This window comes from Anomaloglossus baeobatrachus, chromosome 4, assembly GCF_048569485.1.
Source record: "Anomaloglossus baeobatrachus isolate aAnoBae1 chromosome 4, aAnoBae1.hap1, whole genome shotgun sequence".
Classification (NCBI taxonomy): domain Eukaryota; kingdom Metazoa; phylum Chordata; class Amphibia; order Anura; family Aromobatidae; genus Anomaloglossus; species Anomaloglossus baeobatrachus.
This window is the reverse complement of record NC_134356.1, coordinates 313,572,576-313,586,536: the sequence shown is the minus strand read 5'-3', so window position 1 is coordinate 313,586,536 and position 13,961 is coordinate 313,572,576. Positions and strand designations below refer to the sequence as shown.

Sequence of the window (13,961 nt, the reverse complement as noted above, 5' to 3'; positions counted from 1 at the left end):
TGGGGGATGGAGCACGTTTGGGAGTGCGCAGCATGGGGGATGGAGCACGATGGGGAATGCGCAGCATGGGGGATGGTAACTACACACAACATTTATATATATATATATATATATATATATATATAACAAAAATCATACATTAACTACACAATACGTAAATTCTAGAATACCCAATGCGTAGAATCGGGACACCTTCTAGTTAGTCAATAATTGTATAGAGAGCTGAACGCAATGAATCTTGATAATTTGAGTGCCCAAGTGCATTCCCCGTGGCAGAACATTCCTCAGACAGCCATTATTAACCTCATTGATAGCATGGCAAGGCTTGCACTCATACTCAATACTGAATAAATAGATATATTTTAAAAATTTGATACACATTTTTTTTAATAATTTGCATATCATTAACATGTCTAGTGATCCTGTGATTTTCATAACTCCCCAACTTTTCCTTCTTAGTGTTGTAATTTCAATGTTGTAGAGTGTACAGCTTAGAGGTTCAGAATTAGCTCTTTGGAATTTAACAATTTTTCCAGTATCTGAAAATCCCTGTCTCAGACACAATTTGTATAAAAAAATAAATAAAAAAAAAACCTTTTCTATGTTGACAATTCCCAGGGGAAGCACTCAATCTACGCCAACGTTTGTTATTGTCTACAGCTTTGACATCACTGTGACGGCGCTGAGGACAATAAGTGAACTCAGTACCTCTTCCCATGTTTACAGAACAAGTTGCTCAGCTCTGCAGAGAATAACAGATACCGGTTACCTGTTACCAGATACAGGTTTCCTTAAGCTGGAAAACCCCTTTAAGGCTATGTGCCCACGGGACAACATACCCGCACATTTTGCTGCGGAACACCCTCGGATTTATCTGGATTTTCTAGATAAATCCGCAGGTTCTAGCAAGTAAAAAACAAGGAGAAAAATTGTATGAAAAATACCCTGAATAATAATGAATAAAATGCAAGTGCTTAATAACAGGGTACTTAAGTATATACATTTTTGCAAAAAGGTAAGAAGCCATCCCACCTCGTCAAGGTGTACCCATCTGGGACAGTCCCTAACCAACTACAGTTAAAACCATTATATATAACTTGTGTCTATCAAAACTCCAATGTGAATGGTAACAAGTGGTCAGCTGGGTCCCAGATTAAATAGACAGCAAAGTGGGAAGCAATTGGTTGTTCAGCTTCAGTATAAGGAGGGCTGTGCCCCCAACTTGCAATAAAGAAAGATAGCAGACAAAAAAACACCAAAAAATTGGAAAACCCCTTTAAGGCTATGTGCCCATGGGACAACATACCTGCGGATTTTCCTGTGGAAAACCCGAAGATTTATCTGGATTTTCTAGATAAATCCGCAGGTTCTAGCAAGTACAGACACTCCCCATGTTACCCTACGGGATTTGGGGAGTGTCTGTGTCCATGCTGCAGTATGTGTGGCTGCAGAAGATGCTGCAGATTTCCCACAGCCGAATGTAACTGCATGTCAATTATTCATGCAGAAAGATCTGCGGAATTCCCGCTCCTCCACTATGGAGATACAGGGCGGGAATTCCGCAGGAATTCTGCACAAAATCGGCACTGTTTTTGCAGGTTTACCGCAACAACTCCGCAGATATACCGCATCAATGGATAGCTGCAGATTCCGGGGAGCATCTGTGGTAAACCTGCGGACAAGCCTGCGTCAAAATCCACTGGTATGTTGTCCCGTGGGCACATAGCCTAATTCCTCACGTGTGTGATGACTGCCTCTGACAGTAGTAATCGGAATATTTATATGGTTATTGAACGTAATATTTGGCTTGGGTTACCTTTAAAACATATTCACTAATCCATTTCGTTCCAAAAGAAATGACAAGTTCCTTCGTAATACTTACAGTTATATTGTAATTTATATGATTTTTTTTCCCCTGGCAGAACATCAGTGGCAGTGATTTAGTTGTAATGTTTCAGTTCCTGACTGGGAAAAATAATTTTAGTGATTTCTCTCCACTTTTGTAGATAGTCTTGTGATGACTATATTTCACAACTATTGTTAAAAGATAACTCCCTGAAAGAGCAATTTATGACTGAGATATGAGCAGCGCCACAAACAGTCTCAAATATCATCATAGCAAAGTCAGAAACTGGATTGAAGGTTGTACATTATGTGCAGACAATCTATTGTTGTTTTTTTTCTCCCATAAAGCAATATTACCCTTGTGATATAGATACGTTTGTTCAAGTAACATCTGAGAATGGGAAAATAAAATTAAATCATTGCAGTGTTATTCTAGAGGACTAGAATCTAGGCTTAGAAAGTATGTTTTTACAGTGGATTTCACAAGAATATTAAAATATTGGCCTGTTGAAGAGGGGTTTTGGTCATCTAGCAGGACAGTTATACAAATGGTAGAACCCCTTCGCGAAGCGGACAATTTTCATGTTTGTATTTTTATTTTTTCCTCCCCTTATTCCCAGAGCCATAACTTTTTTTTATTTTCTATATACATAGACATATGCAGGCTTGTTTTTGTGGAACAAGATGTAATATTGAATATCCCCATTTATTTTACCACATAGCATACTATAAAAGAGGGAAAAGACTCCAAATGTGAAGAAATTGTGAAACTCCATCAGAATTCTGAGAATGTCCTTGGGAGTTGCTTGTATAGTTTACATTTTGTGGTAAAAATTAGCTCACAATAAGATTTTCCCCATCAGTGCGATTATAGCATTACCAAACATGACCAGTTTTATTATTATTTTAGTGGTGAAAAAATACCCAAAAGTTTACATAAAAACAAAAAATTGGTGGTTGTGTCGTCATTTTCCAAAACTCTTAAAGTCTTTAGTTTTTAAGTCAATGGAAGCCTTTGATGACGTATTTTTTGTGTGGGACAAAACAACAATTTTACTAATACCATTTTGGGATAGGTTTGACTTTTTGATCGCGTTACAGCATTTTTTGGGGTATTACAGCGACCAAAAAAAATGTAATTTGGACATTCTTGAATATTTTTGGCTTACAATGTTTACTGATTGTGTTAATTATTTAATATTTTTATAAATCTGACTTTTCTGAATCTGGTGATACCACATATGTGTATTTTTTTTTAATTATTATGTTTAATTTAAAAGGAAGGGGATTTGAACTTTTATCTTTTTTTATTTTTAATATTTTATAAATCAGACTTTTCTGAATGCAATGATACTATATATGTGTATTTTTTAATCTTTTGATTATCTTTAATTTAAAAGGGGTTGATTTGAACTTTTATCTCTTTTTATTTTTTTTCATATTTTTTAAAACTTTTTTTACTTTTCACTGTGTTTCAAAGTCCACTTAGGGGACTTGTGATTGTCTTACCACTTGTGCTATATTCAGAAATGCCCCAGCATTGCTGTTTATGGTATAAGTCACTGTCTCCTTAGTCTGGCCTTTTGGGGGTATAAAATGGTACCGTCACGCCGCCATGTGTTAAATTCCACTGTCAGAGTTTTACAGTGAGATATAGCAGGTTAACAATTAAGAGCAGAGTTCCACTCCATCTGCTATTGTTTGTGTCAGGTCCTGGCTGTAACACACAGCCATTACCTGCTGAGTATGGGGTGAGCTCACCCCATAAGTTCCCTCCATACACCCGCTTCTAACATGTGTCGTACATGTATGGTAGATATCATGAAGGGTTTAAAGGAAATCTGTCAGCAGGTTTTTGATATGTTAATTAAGCGCAACACAATGTAGACATAGAGACTCTAAGGTTATGTTCATACACTGCGTCTTTTCCTGTGTTTTTGGTGCATTTTTGATGTCACAATGATGTGTCTAAATGCATGAATTTCCTTCCCCCAGCAAAGTCTATGAGATTTCTATTTTGCTGTCCACACTGGGAATCTTTCGTTGACTGCATCTTGGCTGCGTTTTTGAAGATGCAGCATGTCAATTCTTTTTGCGTTTTTACAGCGTTTTTGAGCCCTTTCTGTCAATAGATTTGACTTGAAAAACACATTGGGCAAAATGCGGTAAAAACACATGCTTTTTTATGCGTTTTAGCCGTGGGTGCCTTTTTGGGGCCAAAAACGCTGCATTTTTGTGGTTAAGACAAGTTGTACTGTATGAACATAGCCTAATTCCAACAATGAGTCCAATACTGGTCTAAAAACTGTAATTATGATAAAATGAGTGTTTTCTCTGCTGCAGATATAGCAATTTAATGAATGCTGAGTTCAATATAACCCCTCTCTTACCACTGTTTGACAGGCTTATTGTGTACACTGTGCATATACAGATAGCTGCTAATAATATGTGGTGGGAATGGGGTTAATCAGAGCAATATGCTTACATACCTTGAGACCGCTCATACTCTTATGATAATGTCCTGCTGATAAAACAGTGATATTATTTAAAAAGAAAACACCCATCCCAGTAAATGTCATATTACTGAAATAGCAAAAATCTGCTGACAGAATTTACTGATTTGTGCCATTAAACAATCATTGATTGGTAAATATTTAGAAGCCTATTTTTATATAGACAGACTGTGCTTAATAAAGCTCCCTGAAAGATTTGTAATAGATGTTTCAATGCACATAGGTTGCCATTCTCTTAGCAGTGCAAGTCCATTTTACACAGGACAATGAACAATGATGTTTTTGGCAACGCAATGGATCTTTATACACAATGAACAACTGTTTTTCTTGTTTGTCAGCTGATTCCAGGTATATACCTTTAGCCATCACTACATACACAGTGTAGGTGTGTTAAAAATATAAAATAAATTCTAATTTCCTTTCCCTCGGGCGTCTATTCTAGCATACTGCTTCAAATTGAAATAAGTGAGCAGTCGCTGGGGAGTGAGGTTAAGCTCCAGTCATTGATGTCAAATTAAAGCTTTAGCTCAGTCCTGACTGAAAGCCATGGTAGCACCTGTAGCCATTTATTCTGCCAAGATGATGTCTTTTAGCTGTTGAAGTGAAGTCCTACAGGAACAAATTGCCGCAGCTGAATATAAAAATGGAAGGCAAGGTGCCACTTCCTCCCACCTTTTCCATCTCCTTTTGACTAATGCTAGTTCATGACTCATTAGTTAACAAACCATGATGTGCTTGAAGGGAATTTGTCATCAGAAAATAACCTATTCTTTAAATCAGATTATTTATTTTTATTTTTGCCACATTCTTTGTACATGTCACAATCTGTATTAAAAATAATACTAAAAAAGAAATCTTGCAGTTTTCACACTGGCCACTAGGGCTTTTTTAGTCTCCCTATTGCTTCAGTAAATAGCATAAGCATGGAAGAAATAAGCAAAATATATTGTGTTTTTGCAATAAATGAATATAACTGAAAATTTCTTACAAGTCCCCTTTTAGAAATAGCCATCCTTGACCACCACAGGGTTAATAGCTAACATAGGATATAAACCAGTCTATTGCACAAGGACGCAAGGTGATAAGGTATAATAACCCACCAGGCAGTTGTCAAAAGATGTTTCACAATTAACTAAATGGGTGTTGAAGTCCTAAAGCCAGATCTGGCAGTCAAGACTTTAAGATGTCCATAGGAAACAGTAAAGAGTCCACATTCAAAACATCCATTTCCACTCGGCTTTGACTTTTTAGGTTTAATTCCTCCCGACCTTCTGAGATAGTACCACAGCTGTCAGCTACTGTCCCAATGTCCGTAATACATACAAGGAACTCTGGATGCAAATGTGACGCCAGCTCAAGTAACTATGAAAGACTGCTAAGTCCAGCACACTGCACATGTGTTTCAGAGAACTCACTTTCCAACCTCAAGGATGTATATGTGTAGCTATCACATCCTTTTGCAGAGTTCTATACTCATGCTAGCCATCACAACATTGGGATAATAGCTGCCGGCTGGGGCACTATCTTACAAGTTCGGGCAGAGGTAAACCTATAAAAGCAAAGTCAAGTGGAAATGGACGTTTTGAATGTGGACTTTTTACTCTCTTCTACGGACATATACAATCTGGACTGCCAGATCTGGTTTGAATAGTTCAACACCCATTAAGGTAATTGTGAAACATTTTTGTTAACTGCCTGGTGGGTTATTAACTCTTGTTGTGATGCTAGTCACTATTTACGGATAGTATAGATGGAAGGGTAGTCAGACAAGCCGGGGTCAGGAAACAGGAAGACACAACAGGACACAGAGAGTAAGCAGAAAAGCAGTCAAGGCACAGGCTGGAGGTCAGAGTTCCAGGAGACAGTGATGTGGTCAGGTAACGGTACGAGATCAGAAGCCAGGACGTAACGACAAGAACAGGGAGCGGGCAGAGAGCAGTCAAACAATGGTCCATGGTCAAGAAACTTAGATCAGAACACTAGCAAAAACACAAGCCAAGAGCACCACTGCAGAACCAGATAGTATGACTGGCAAGGTTCTGGGAGAGCATGCTCAGTAATAAACAGAGCAATTACCAGGGACATAGAACACCTGAGTAAAAGCACCTCCCAGAACCTGCATGGAATCCTGTGCTGTGAAACAATCTGTCAACTAGTGCTCAAAGAAACACAGCAGAGCATCTCCAAATACAAGATGCTCTGCACAAGGAATTTTGTCACTGCCGGCTCCGTAATTTAGGAAGGCCCAGCAGAACATCACCTGTGTGCAAGATGTTCTGTATAGAGGAATCATGACACTTGTCAACTCGTGCAATAGCGTGGCTTATTTCTTATATTTTGTGTTTTTGTACAATGGACATAAAATTGTGATCAAGGTTTCAGAGTTGCCATTGGCAAAAAATATATGTTTAATTTCAGCCCTCTTCATAGCTTATTTCATGTTACCAATCTATGCTGGGTATAAATATTAGATATTTACTGCCATCTTACTGAAGGAGGTTCCTGAGACGTTGCCCCTTATGTTCTCCCTATAATCCAACTCTAAGTGTAAAATATAATATTTATCCTCATAGCCCTCTATAGCAGAAATACTCTATACTGATAACACATGTTGAGAATTAAAGAGTTTTCTAAGACCTTGTTGACTTTTTCTTGAAGAGTGTAATCAATGATTTGAAGGGTTTCTTTATATAAAAGGTTTCACAAGCCCAGAGAAGAGTTATAGTTTAAATTGCAGTAATAAGTACTTATATTCCAAAATATACCAATATTTCATCAAGTGCTCATACAGATCATTTCATTACTTACTAATAGAGCAAAGTACACAATAAAAGTACAAGATAAAAACAAATAATAAATGCTAATTTTGGAAAGATATTGTTACATATATTTTAATTACCTTTTATTTTAATTCTTTACAGGAAATTGAACTGTGTCGCCTAAACAATAAGGACAGACTTGGTCTAACAGTCTGCTACAGGACAGATGATGAAGAGGATACTGGAATATATGTTAGTGAGGTAAAAATCTAAAGATGGAATAAAAGTTATCCAAACTTACAGGTGAAAGAAGTCAATGAAAGCATAGGGTGATTGCCATGCTGTAGACCATGTAATCTAAGTGTACACCTTCACCTACACCATTCTAAAGATGGGGTTCATTGGGATAACTCAAATTAGATGGGGAAAACTGACTTTTATTTATCCCATTAGTCATCCACCTCCAGTATTATTTACATCAGACTCCAATATATAGGATGTAGAGTTGTATCATACAATTAGATTTAATTTTGGGTCCATTTCCCCTAGCTGTACGTATGACATTACACAGCCGATAACAACATATGCAACATATGCAAGTTTAATGACCTATAAGGAGCCATTACAAAATTTCTTTATATATTGATGTCTTTGGAGTAATTCTTGCTTTGATATATTGCCCGGCGTTATTCTGTCAGATTAAAATTTAGATCTTGTTCAGTACCACTAGGGATGAATGAACCTGAACTGTAAAGTTAGGGATTCATACCAAACCCTACTTTACACACAACGATATCGCTAGTGATATATCGTCAGGGTCACGGTGTTCATGACGCACATCCGGCGCCGTTAGCGATATCGTTGTGTGTGACTAAAAGGAGCGACGATCAACGATTGCGAAAATGTCAAAAATCGTTGATCGTTGACATGTTGCTCCTTTTCATAATATTGTTGGTGGTGCATGCCGCTGGTTGTTCGTCGTTCCTGCGGCAGCACACATCGCTTTGTGTGACACCGCAGGAATGACGAACATCTCCTTACCTTCGTCCACCGGCAATGAGGAAGGAAGGAGGTGGGCAGCATGTTCCGGCCGCTTATCTCCACCCCTCCTCTGCTATTGGGTGACCGCTTAGCGACGCCGCTTTGACGCCGAACGAACCACCCCCTTAAAGGAGAGATTGTTTGGTGTCTCCAGCGACGTCGCTAAGCAGGTATGTGCATGTGATGCTGCCGTAGCGATATTGTTTGCTACGGCAGCGATCACCCCCATGACGAAACAGCAATGTGGGTGGGTGCTATCGCGCACAACATCGCTAGCTATCGCTAGCGATTTCGCAGCGTGTGAAGAACCCTTAAAGTTCCACGTCCCGGACCCAAACACAGGCTTCTAAATGTCGGTCCTGCTCCTGTTCAGGTTTAGTCACCCAGATAATAAAAAAATAAAAAGGAAGCAAAATGGTTAAAGCAGGACATGCTTACCAGTCACCGCATACACAACTGTCACACTGCTTCCAGGGCTGCTCATTACAACTCATGCATATTTACTGCTTCCCCCACCCTCCGTCTGTGAGTGTCTGTGATTGGCTGCAGTCAGACTGCTGGTGTATTGGCATCTCTGATTTGTTGCCCTCACAGAGGCTGTCTGGGTCCCCTAATAGAGTGTAAAAATAAATTAATATAAAAGGGCCCCCTGTATATTGATGCCAAGTACAGACAAAGCAGACAGCTACAAGCTGAAGCCTTATCCTGTGCGTGATATCTTGGATGTGTAGCACAATAAAAGGGTCTCCATGTGGATTTTTTTAAATTATATAAGTAAATAATTTAAAAAAACATACAGTCCCCCCCAGTTTTTATACTCAGCCAAGATAAAGCCGACAGTTGGGGGATCGTATTCTCAGGCTGGGAAGGCCCATGGTTATTGGCCCATCCAGCCTAAAAATAGCAGCCCACAGTTGCCCAGAATTGTTGCATCCATTAGATGCAACAATTCTGGTGCTTTACCAAGCTCATCCCAATTGCCCTGGTGTGGTGGTAATAGGGGTAATATAAGGGGTTAATGACAACTGTGGTATTTAAAAAATCACAGCTGCCACTAAATGCTGATTACTAGTGGGTAGGGGTCTATGAGACCCCCAATTGCTAATCCTGTAAGAAAAAAGAAGTAAACACAAACACCTTTTATTAAAAAAAAAAAAAACCACACCCTCTTTCTCCAATTTATTTAGGACCCCCTAAACACCCAGGTCTGACATAAACACCACGATGTCCCATGATGATCTCGGTTCTGCTACATCTGAAGTCGCAGCATGTGTGCACATTAGGGGACATGACAACCTGCTGCAGCTTATGACAGACACTGACTGAGCCACAGCTGTGAGCAGTGATGTCACTAAAGGGGGCTTTACACGCTACGACATTGCTAATGCGAACTCGTTGGGGTCACGGAATTGGTGATGCACATCCGGCCGCATTAGCGATGCCGTTGCGTGTGACACCTATGAGTGATTTTGCATCGTTGCAAAAACGTGCAAAATCGCTCATCGGTGACATGGGGGTCCATTCTCAAAAATCGTTACTGCAGCAGTAACGAGATTGTTCCTCGTTCCTGCGGCAGCACACATCGCTGTGTGTGAAGCTGCAGGAGTGAGGAACATCTCCTTACCTGCGTCCCGGCCGCAATGCGGAAGGAAGGAGGTGGGCGGGATGTTATATCCCGCTCATCTCTGCCCCTCCGCTTCTATTGGGTGGCCGCTCAGTGACGTCGCTGTGACGCCGCACGGACCGCCCCTTTAGAAAGGAGGCGGTTCGCCGGTCACAGCGACGTCGCCGGGCAGGTAAGTACGTGAAACGGGTCTGGGCGATGTTGTGCGGCACGGGCAGCGATTTGCCCGTGTCGCACAACAGATGGGGGCCGGTACCCACACTAGCGATATCGGGACCGATATCGCAGTGTGTAAAGCCCGCTTAAGTCTACCTTTGGTCGCAGCCTGAGGTTCCCATAGTACCCCACCTGTGACCACAGATACACTCACCTCAGATTAACTCATTGAACTTAGTAACCTCAGCTCAGGTAAACTAATTTAGTTAAATGAGACCTGCATCTCCTGGCAGAAAACCACGTTTTTTTGCCAAGAGATGCAGATTTGGTGCTGGAATTTTTAAACCAAATTCCTGCACCAAATATGCATCTTCTGGCAAAAAAAAATGCAGTTTAAGTGCAATTTTCTGCCATGAGATGAAGATTTGGTAAAGAAATGTCTGCACCATATCTCTGCACCAAATTTACATCTCTTGGCAGAAAACCACACTGAAATGGCGTCAGAAACACAGTTTTTGTTCAGTTTTATGCCAGGAAATGCAGATTTGGTGATGTAATTTATAAACCAAATTCCTGCACCAACCCTGCATCTGCTGGCAAAAAAATGCATAAAAACACATTGAAAGAGTTTGTTGTATAAATTTCAGCACCAAATCTGCATGCCTCTGCACAATAAACCATGGTTTTATGCCAGAAGATGCAGGTCTCATTGAGTTTAAAGAGTTCACCTGAGGTGACTTTACCTGCAGTTACAGGTTGGGTACCGTGGGAACCTCTAGCTAAGACCACAGGAAAACTCAGTGATGTCAACACTCACAACTTTGGCTCAGTCAGTGTCTGCCTGAAGCCACAGTGGGCAGTCATGTTCTGTAATGTGCCCGTGCACTGCGGCTTCAGTATGTAGCAGAGCCGGGACACATGTGGCTCGTTGTGATGGGGATTACACCATACCTGCATAGTGTTTTGGGGTTTAATAAATTGCAAAAAGAGAGTGTGTTTTTTTGTTTTCATAAAAGATTTTTCTCTGTGTTTTGTGTTTATTTATTTTGACTTACATGCTTTGTAACGGGGGTGGTCTCATAACTCCTTTTCCATTACTCATCCAAATCTTAGTGGCAGCTGTGATTTTTAACAAATCACAGCTCTCATTAACCCCTTATATAATCCTGATTGCCACCGCACCTGGGCAATCGGGATGAGGAGGGTAAAGCACCAGAATAGTGGCATCTAATGGATGTAACAATTCCTTGGAGGCTGCAGGCTGCTATTTTTAGGCTGGAGGTGAGACCAATAGCCATGGGTCTCCCCAGGCTGAGAATACCAGCCCCCATTTGTTGGCTTTATCTTGGCTGGATATCAAAATTGGGGGGCCACCCAACAACCAAAAGCCGACAGTAGAAGAAATTTAAAAGGACATTCCTGCCTTACGCAGGGAATGTGAATATAAAATCCAGACAGGTCTGGACACTGGCAAGTGGCACTCAGCATTCTGACAGCTATAGTGTGTAGTCTATGAGACAATTGGTAAAAATTTAAGGACCCTAAGGGGCACTTTGCACACTACAACATTGGAAGCCGATGCTTGCGATGCCGAGCGCGATAGTCCCCGCCCCCGTCGAAGCTGTGATATCATGGTGATAGCTGGCGTAGCGAACATTATCTCTACGCCAGCTTCACATGCACTCACCTGTCCTTCGATATCGCTCTGGCCGGCGACCCGCCTCCTTATTAAGGGGGCGGGTATTGCGGCATCATAGCGACATCACACGGCAGGCAGCCAATAGAAACAGAGAGGCGGAGCTGAGCGGGACGTAAACATCCCACCCACCTCCGTCCTTCCGCATAGCCGACGTGAGCCGCAGGACGCAGGTAGGAGATGTTCCTCGCTCCTTCGGCTTCACACACAGTGATGTGTGATGCTGCTGGAACGAGGAACAACATCGTAACATCAGTCATTTCCAAATTATGGAAATGACTGATGCTACACCGATGATTTTGCGCTCGTTAATCGCATCAAAAAGGCTTTACACACTAAGATATTGCCTGCGACACCGGATATGCGTCACTTTCAATTTGACCCCACCGACATCGCACCTGCGATGTCGTAGTGTGCAAAGTGCCCCTAAAGCTACAGAGCCAATTGCAACAGGGCCAATCCTCAGGTACAGATTTGCTATGTCAAAGTATCAGTCCTGTTGACAATCTAGCTGGAACCTGTATGGAAATCTAGCATTGTGGCTAAAAGCCAAAGTTGCTGTGAATTATTGATCTTTGGTCTAGTAAACAGTTAGAAAAGGTAATAAAGTAATTGTTCAGCTCACCACTCCATGTGTTGCTCACCAGCTCCTAGTCCAGTGCTCGAATCCAATGGTTTGACATGCACAGGTGCAAATTCAATCCAAAGATGGGAAGGAAAAAATCCAGCACCGAAGTAAAAAAAAATTCTATTTATTCCAACAATTTAAAACATGAATACATGTGCAGCTACGCATTACGCATTTCGGAGAGACAAAAGAAGCTCCTTATTCATAGGCAACTATGAATTGTTGCAATAAATAGAAATTGTTTTACTTCGGTGCTGGATTTATTCCTCCCCCCCCTTCCTTGGATTGAATTTGCACTAGCAAACAATTAGACCTGTTTATTCTTAGGTCTGGTCTGCCTTCATCCATTCTACCGGACTCTAAATCATTTAGATGTACCCTAGGAATGAGTCTGAAGCACCAGGATCTAGGTAGGAGCACCATGACACCCAAACTGCACAACATCGCAAAATAGCCATGTCTCTGCTCAGCACCTACGTCCAGGTTTAATAGTGCCTTCTGACCCTACTACCTGGATTTACATACACTATACAATAACTATATGTACATACTTTTCTCAACGCACCAACATATTGAAAGGATAAGATGAGACTTTAATTAATTTTGCCTGGTGAGATGGATGGCAGTAGTCAAATCCAAAAAGAGAGGTTACAACGTTTTCCTTACAAGTCTATGGGAGTTACAAAAAAGAAAATCAATCTTAAAAAGAAACAAACTTCCACATATGTATGTTTAAGTATCTGTTCACTCTGCACTTGTATGCAGTATTCACACATCTGTGTCACAATCTGTGCTTCATGGATGGCTTTAAGGTCTCCTGAGTCTGACCTGAACTCAACAGCTGAAGAAGTCAAGGTCTAGACAGGAGACCCACAGCCAGTCCATACTGATCCATATTGAGTGAATACAGTCTTAGGCCCGTTTCACAGGTCAGTGAAAAACAGTGACGTTTTTCACTGGCGTGTAAAACACGCACATGTCCCTGCGTGTGCCGTGATTCACGGCACACGTGGGTTGTCTAAGTGCAATCCGGGCTCCGTTCTCCGTGACCCGTGATTGCACTTAGAAAACAACTCACCTGTGCGCGCTCCCGCTCTCTATGGTGCTGATCGCTCTCGCGGTGCAGCATCCGGCCGGCGGTGACCCCCGCAGCAGCTGCTTCCGGGTCGGCTGTGTTGCACATAATGAATATGCGCGACAATAATGGGCCGGCTCAGAAGCAGCCGGCAGAACGGGCTGCAGAGGACATTGCTGGACGCCGGGTGAGTTAAAATGTTTTTTATTTTAAAAGAACGTTTTTATCTGGCACGTGTTTCACGGACCACACCACTGCGTGGTCCGTGGAATATCAGTGATGCCAGAAAAAAATGGACATGTCTCCGTGCGGCAAACATGCACACACGGGTACGCCGCACGGAGACACGTGCAGTGAAAAATCACTGACGTGTGAGCAGACCCATTCATTATAATGGGTCTGCGTATGTCAGTGATTCTGGTACGTTTAAAAAAAAGCACAAACGTACCAGAATTACTGACGTGTGAAAGGGGCCTTAGGCCCCCTGCACACGTACGTGAAAAACACGCACGTGTGTTACGGGCCGTTTTTCGGGTCCATGTCCCGTTTTTGTGTCCGTTTTTATGGTCCGTGTGGCATCTGTATGAATTGCGTATGCTAGCCGTGTTTATGTGTAGAACGTCC

General features: G+C 41.5%; 1 protein-coding gene across 1 annotated transcript in view; it reads left to right on the top strand.

Annotated features, from left to right (window-relative positions):
- PDZRN4 (PDZ domain containing ring finger 4) overlaps positions 1-13,961 on the top strand; it is a 303,501-nt gene that overhangs the window by 222,999 nt on the left and 66,541 nt on the right. Inside the window, exon 4 of the mRNA XM_075344988.1 lies at positions 7,280-7,378. Coding sequence (XP_075201103.1) covers positions 7,280-7,378 — 99 coding nt within the window. The remainder of the gene's footprint in view (positions 1-7,279; positions 7,379-13,961) is intronic.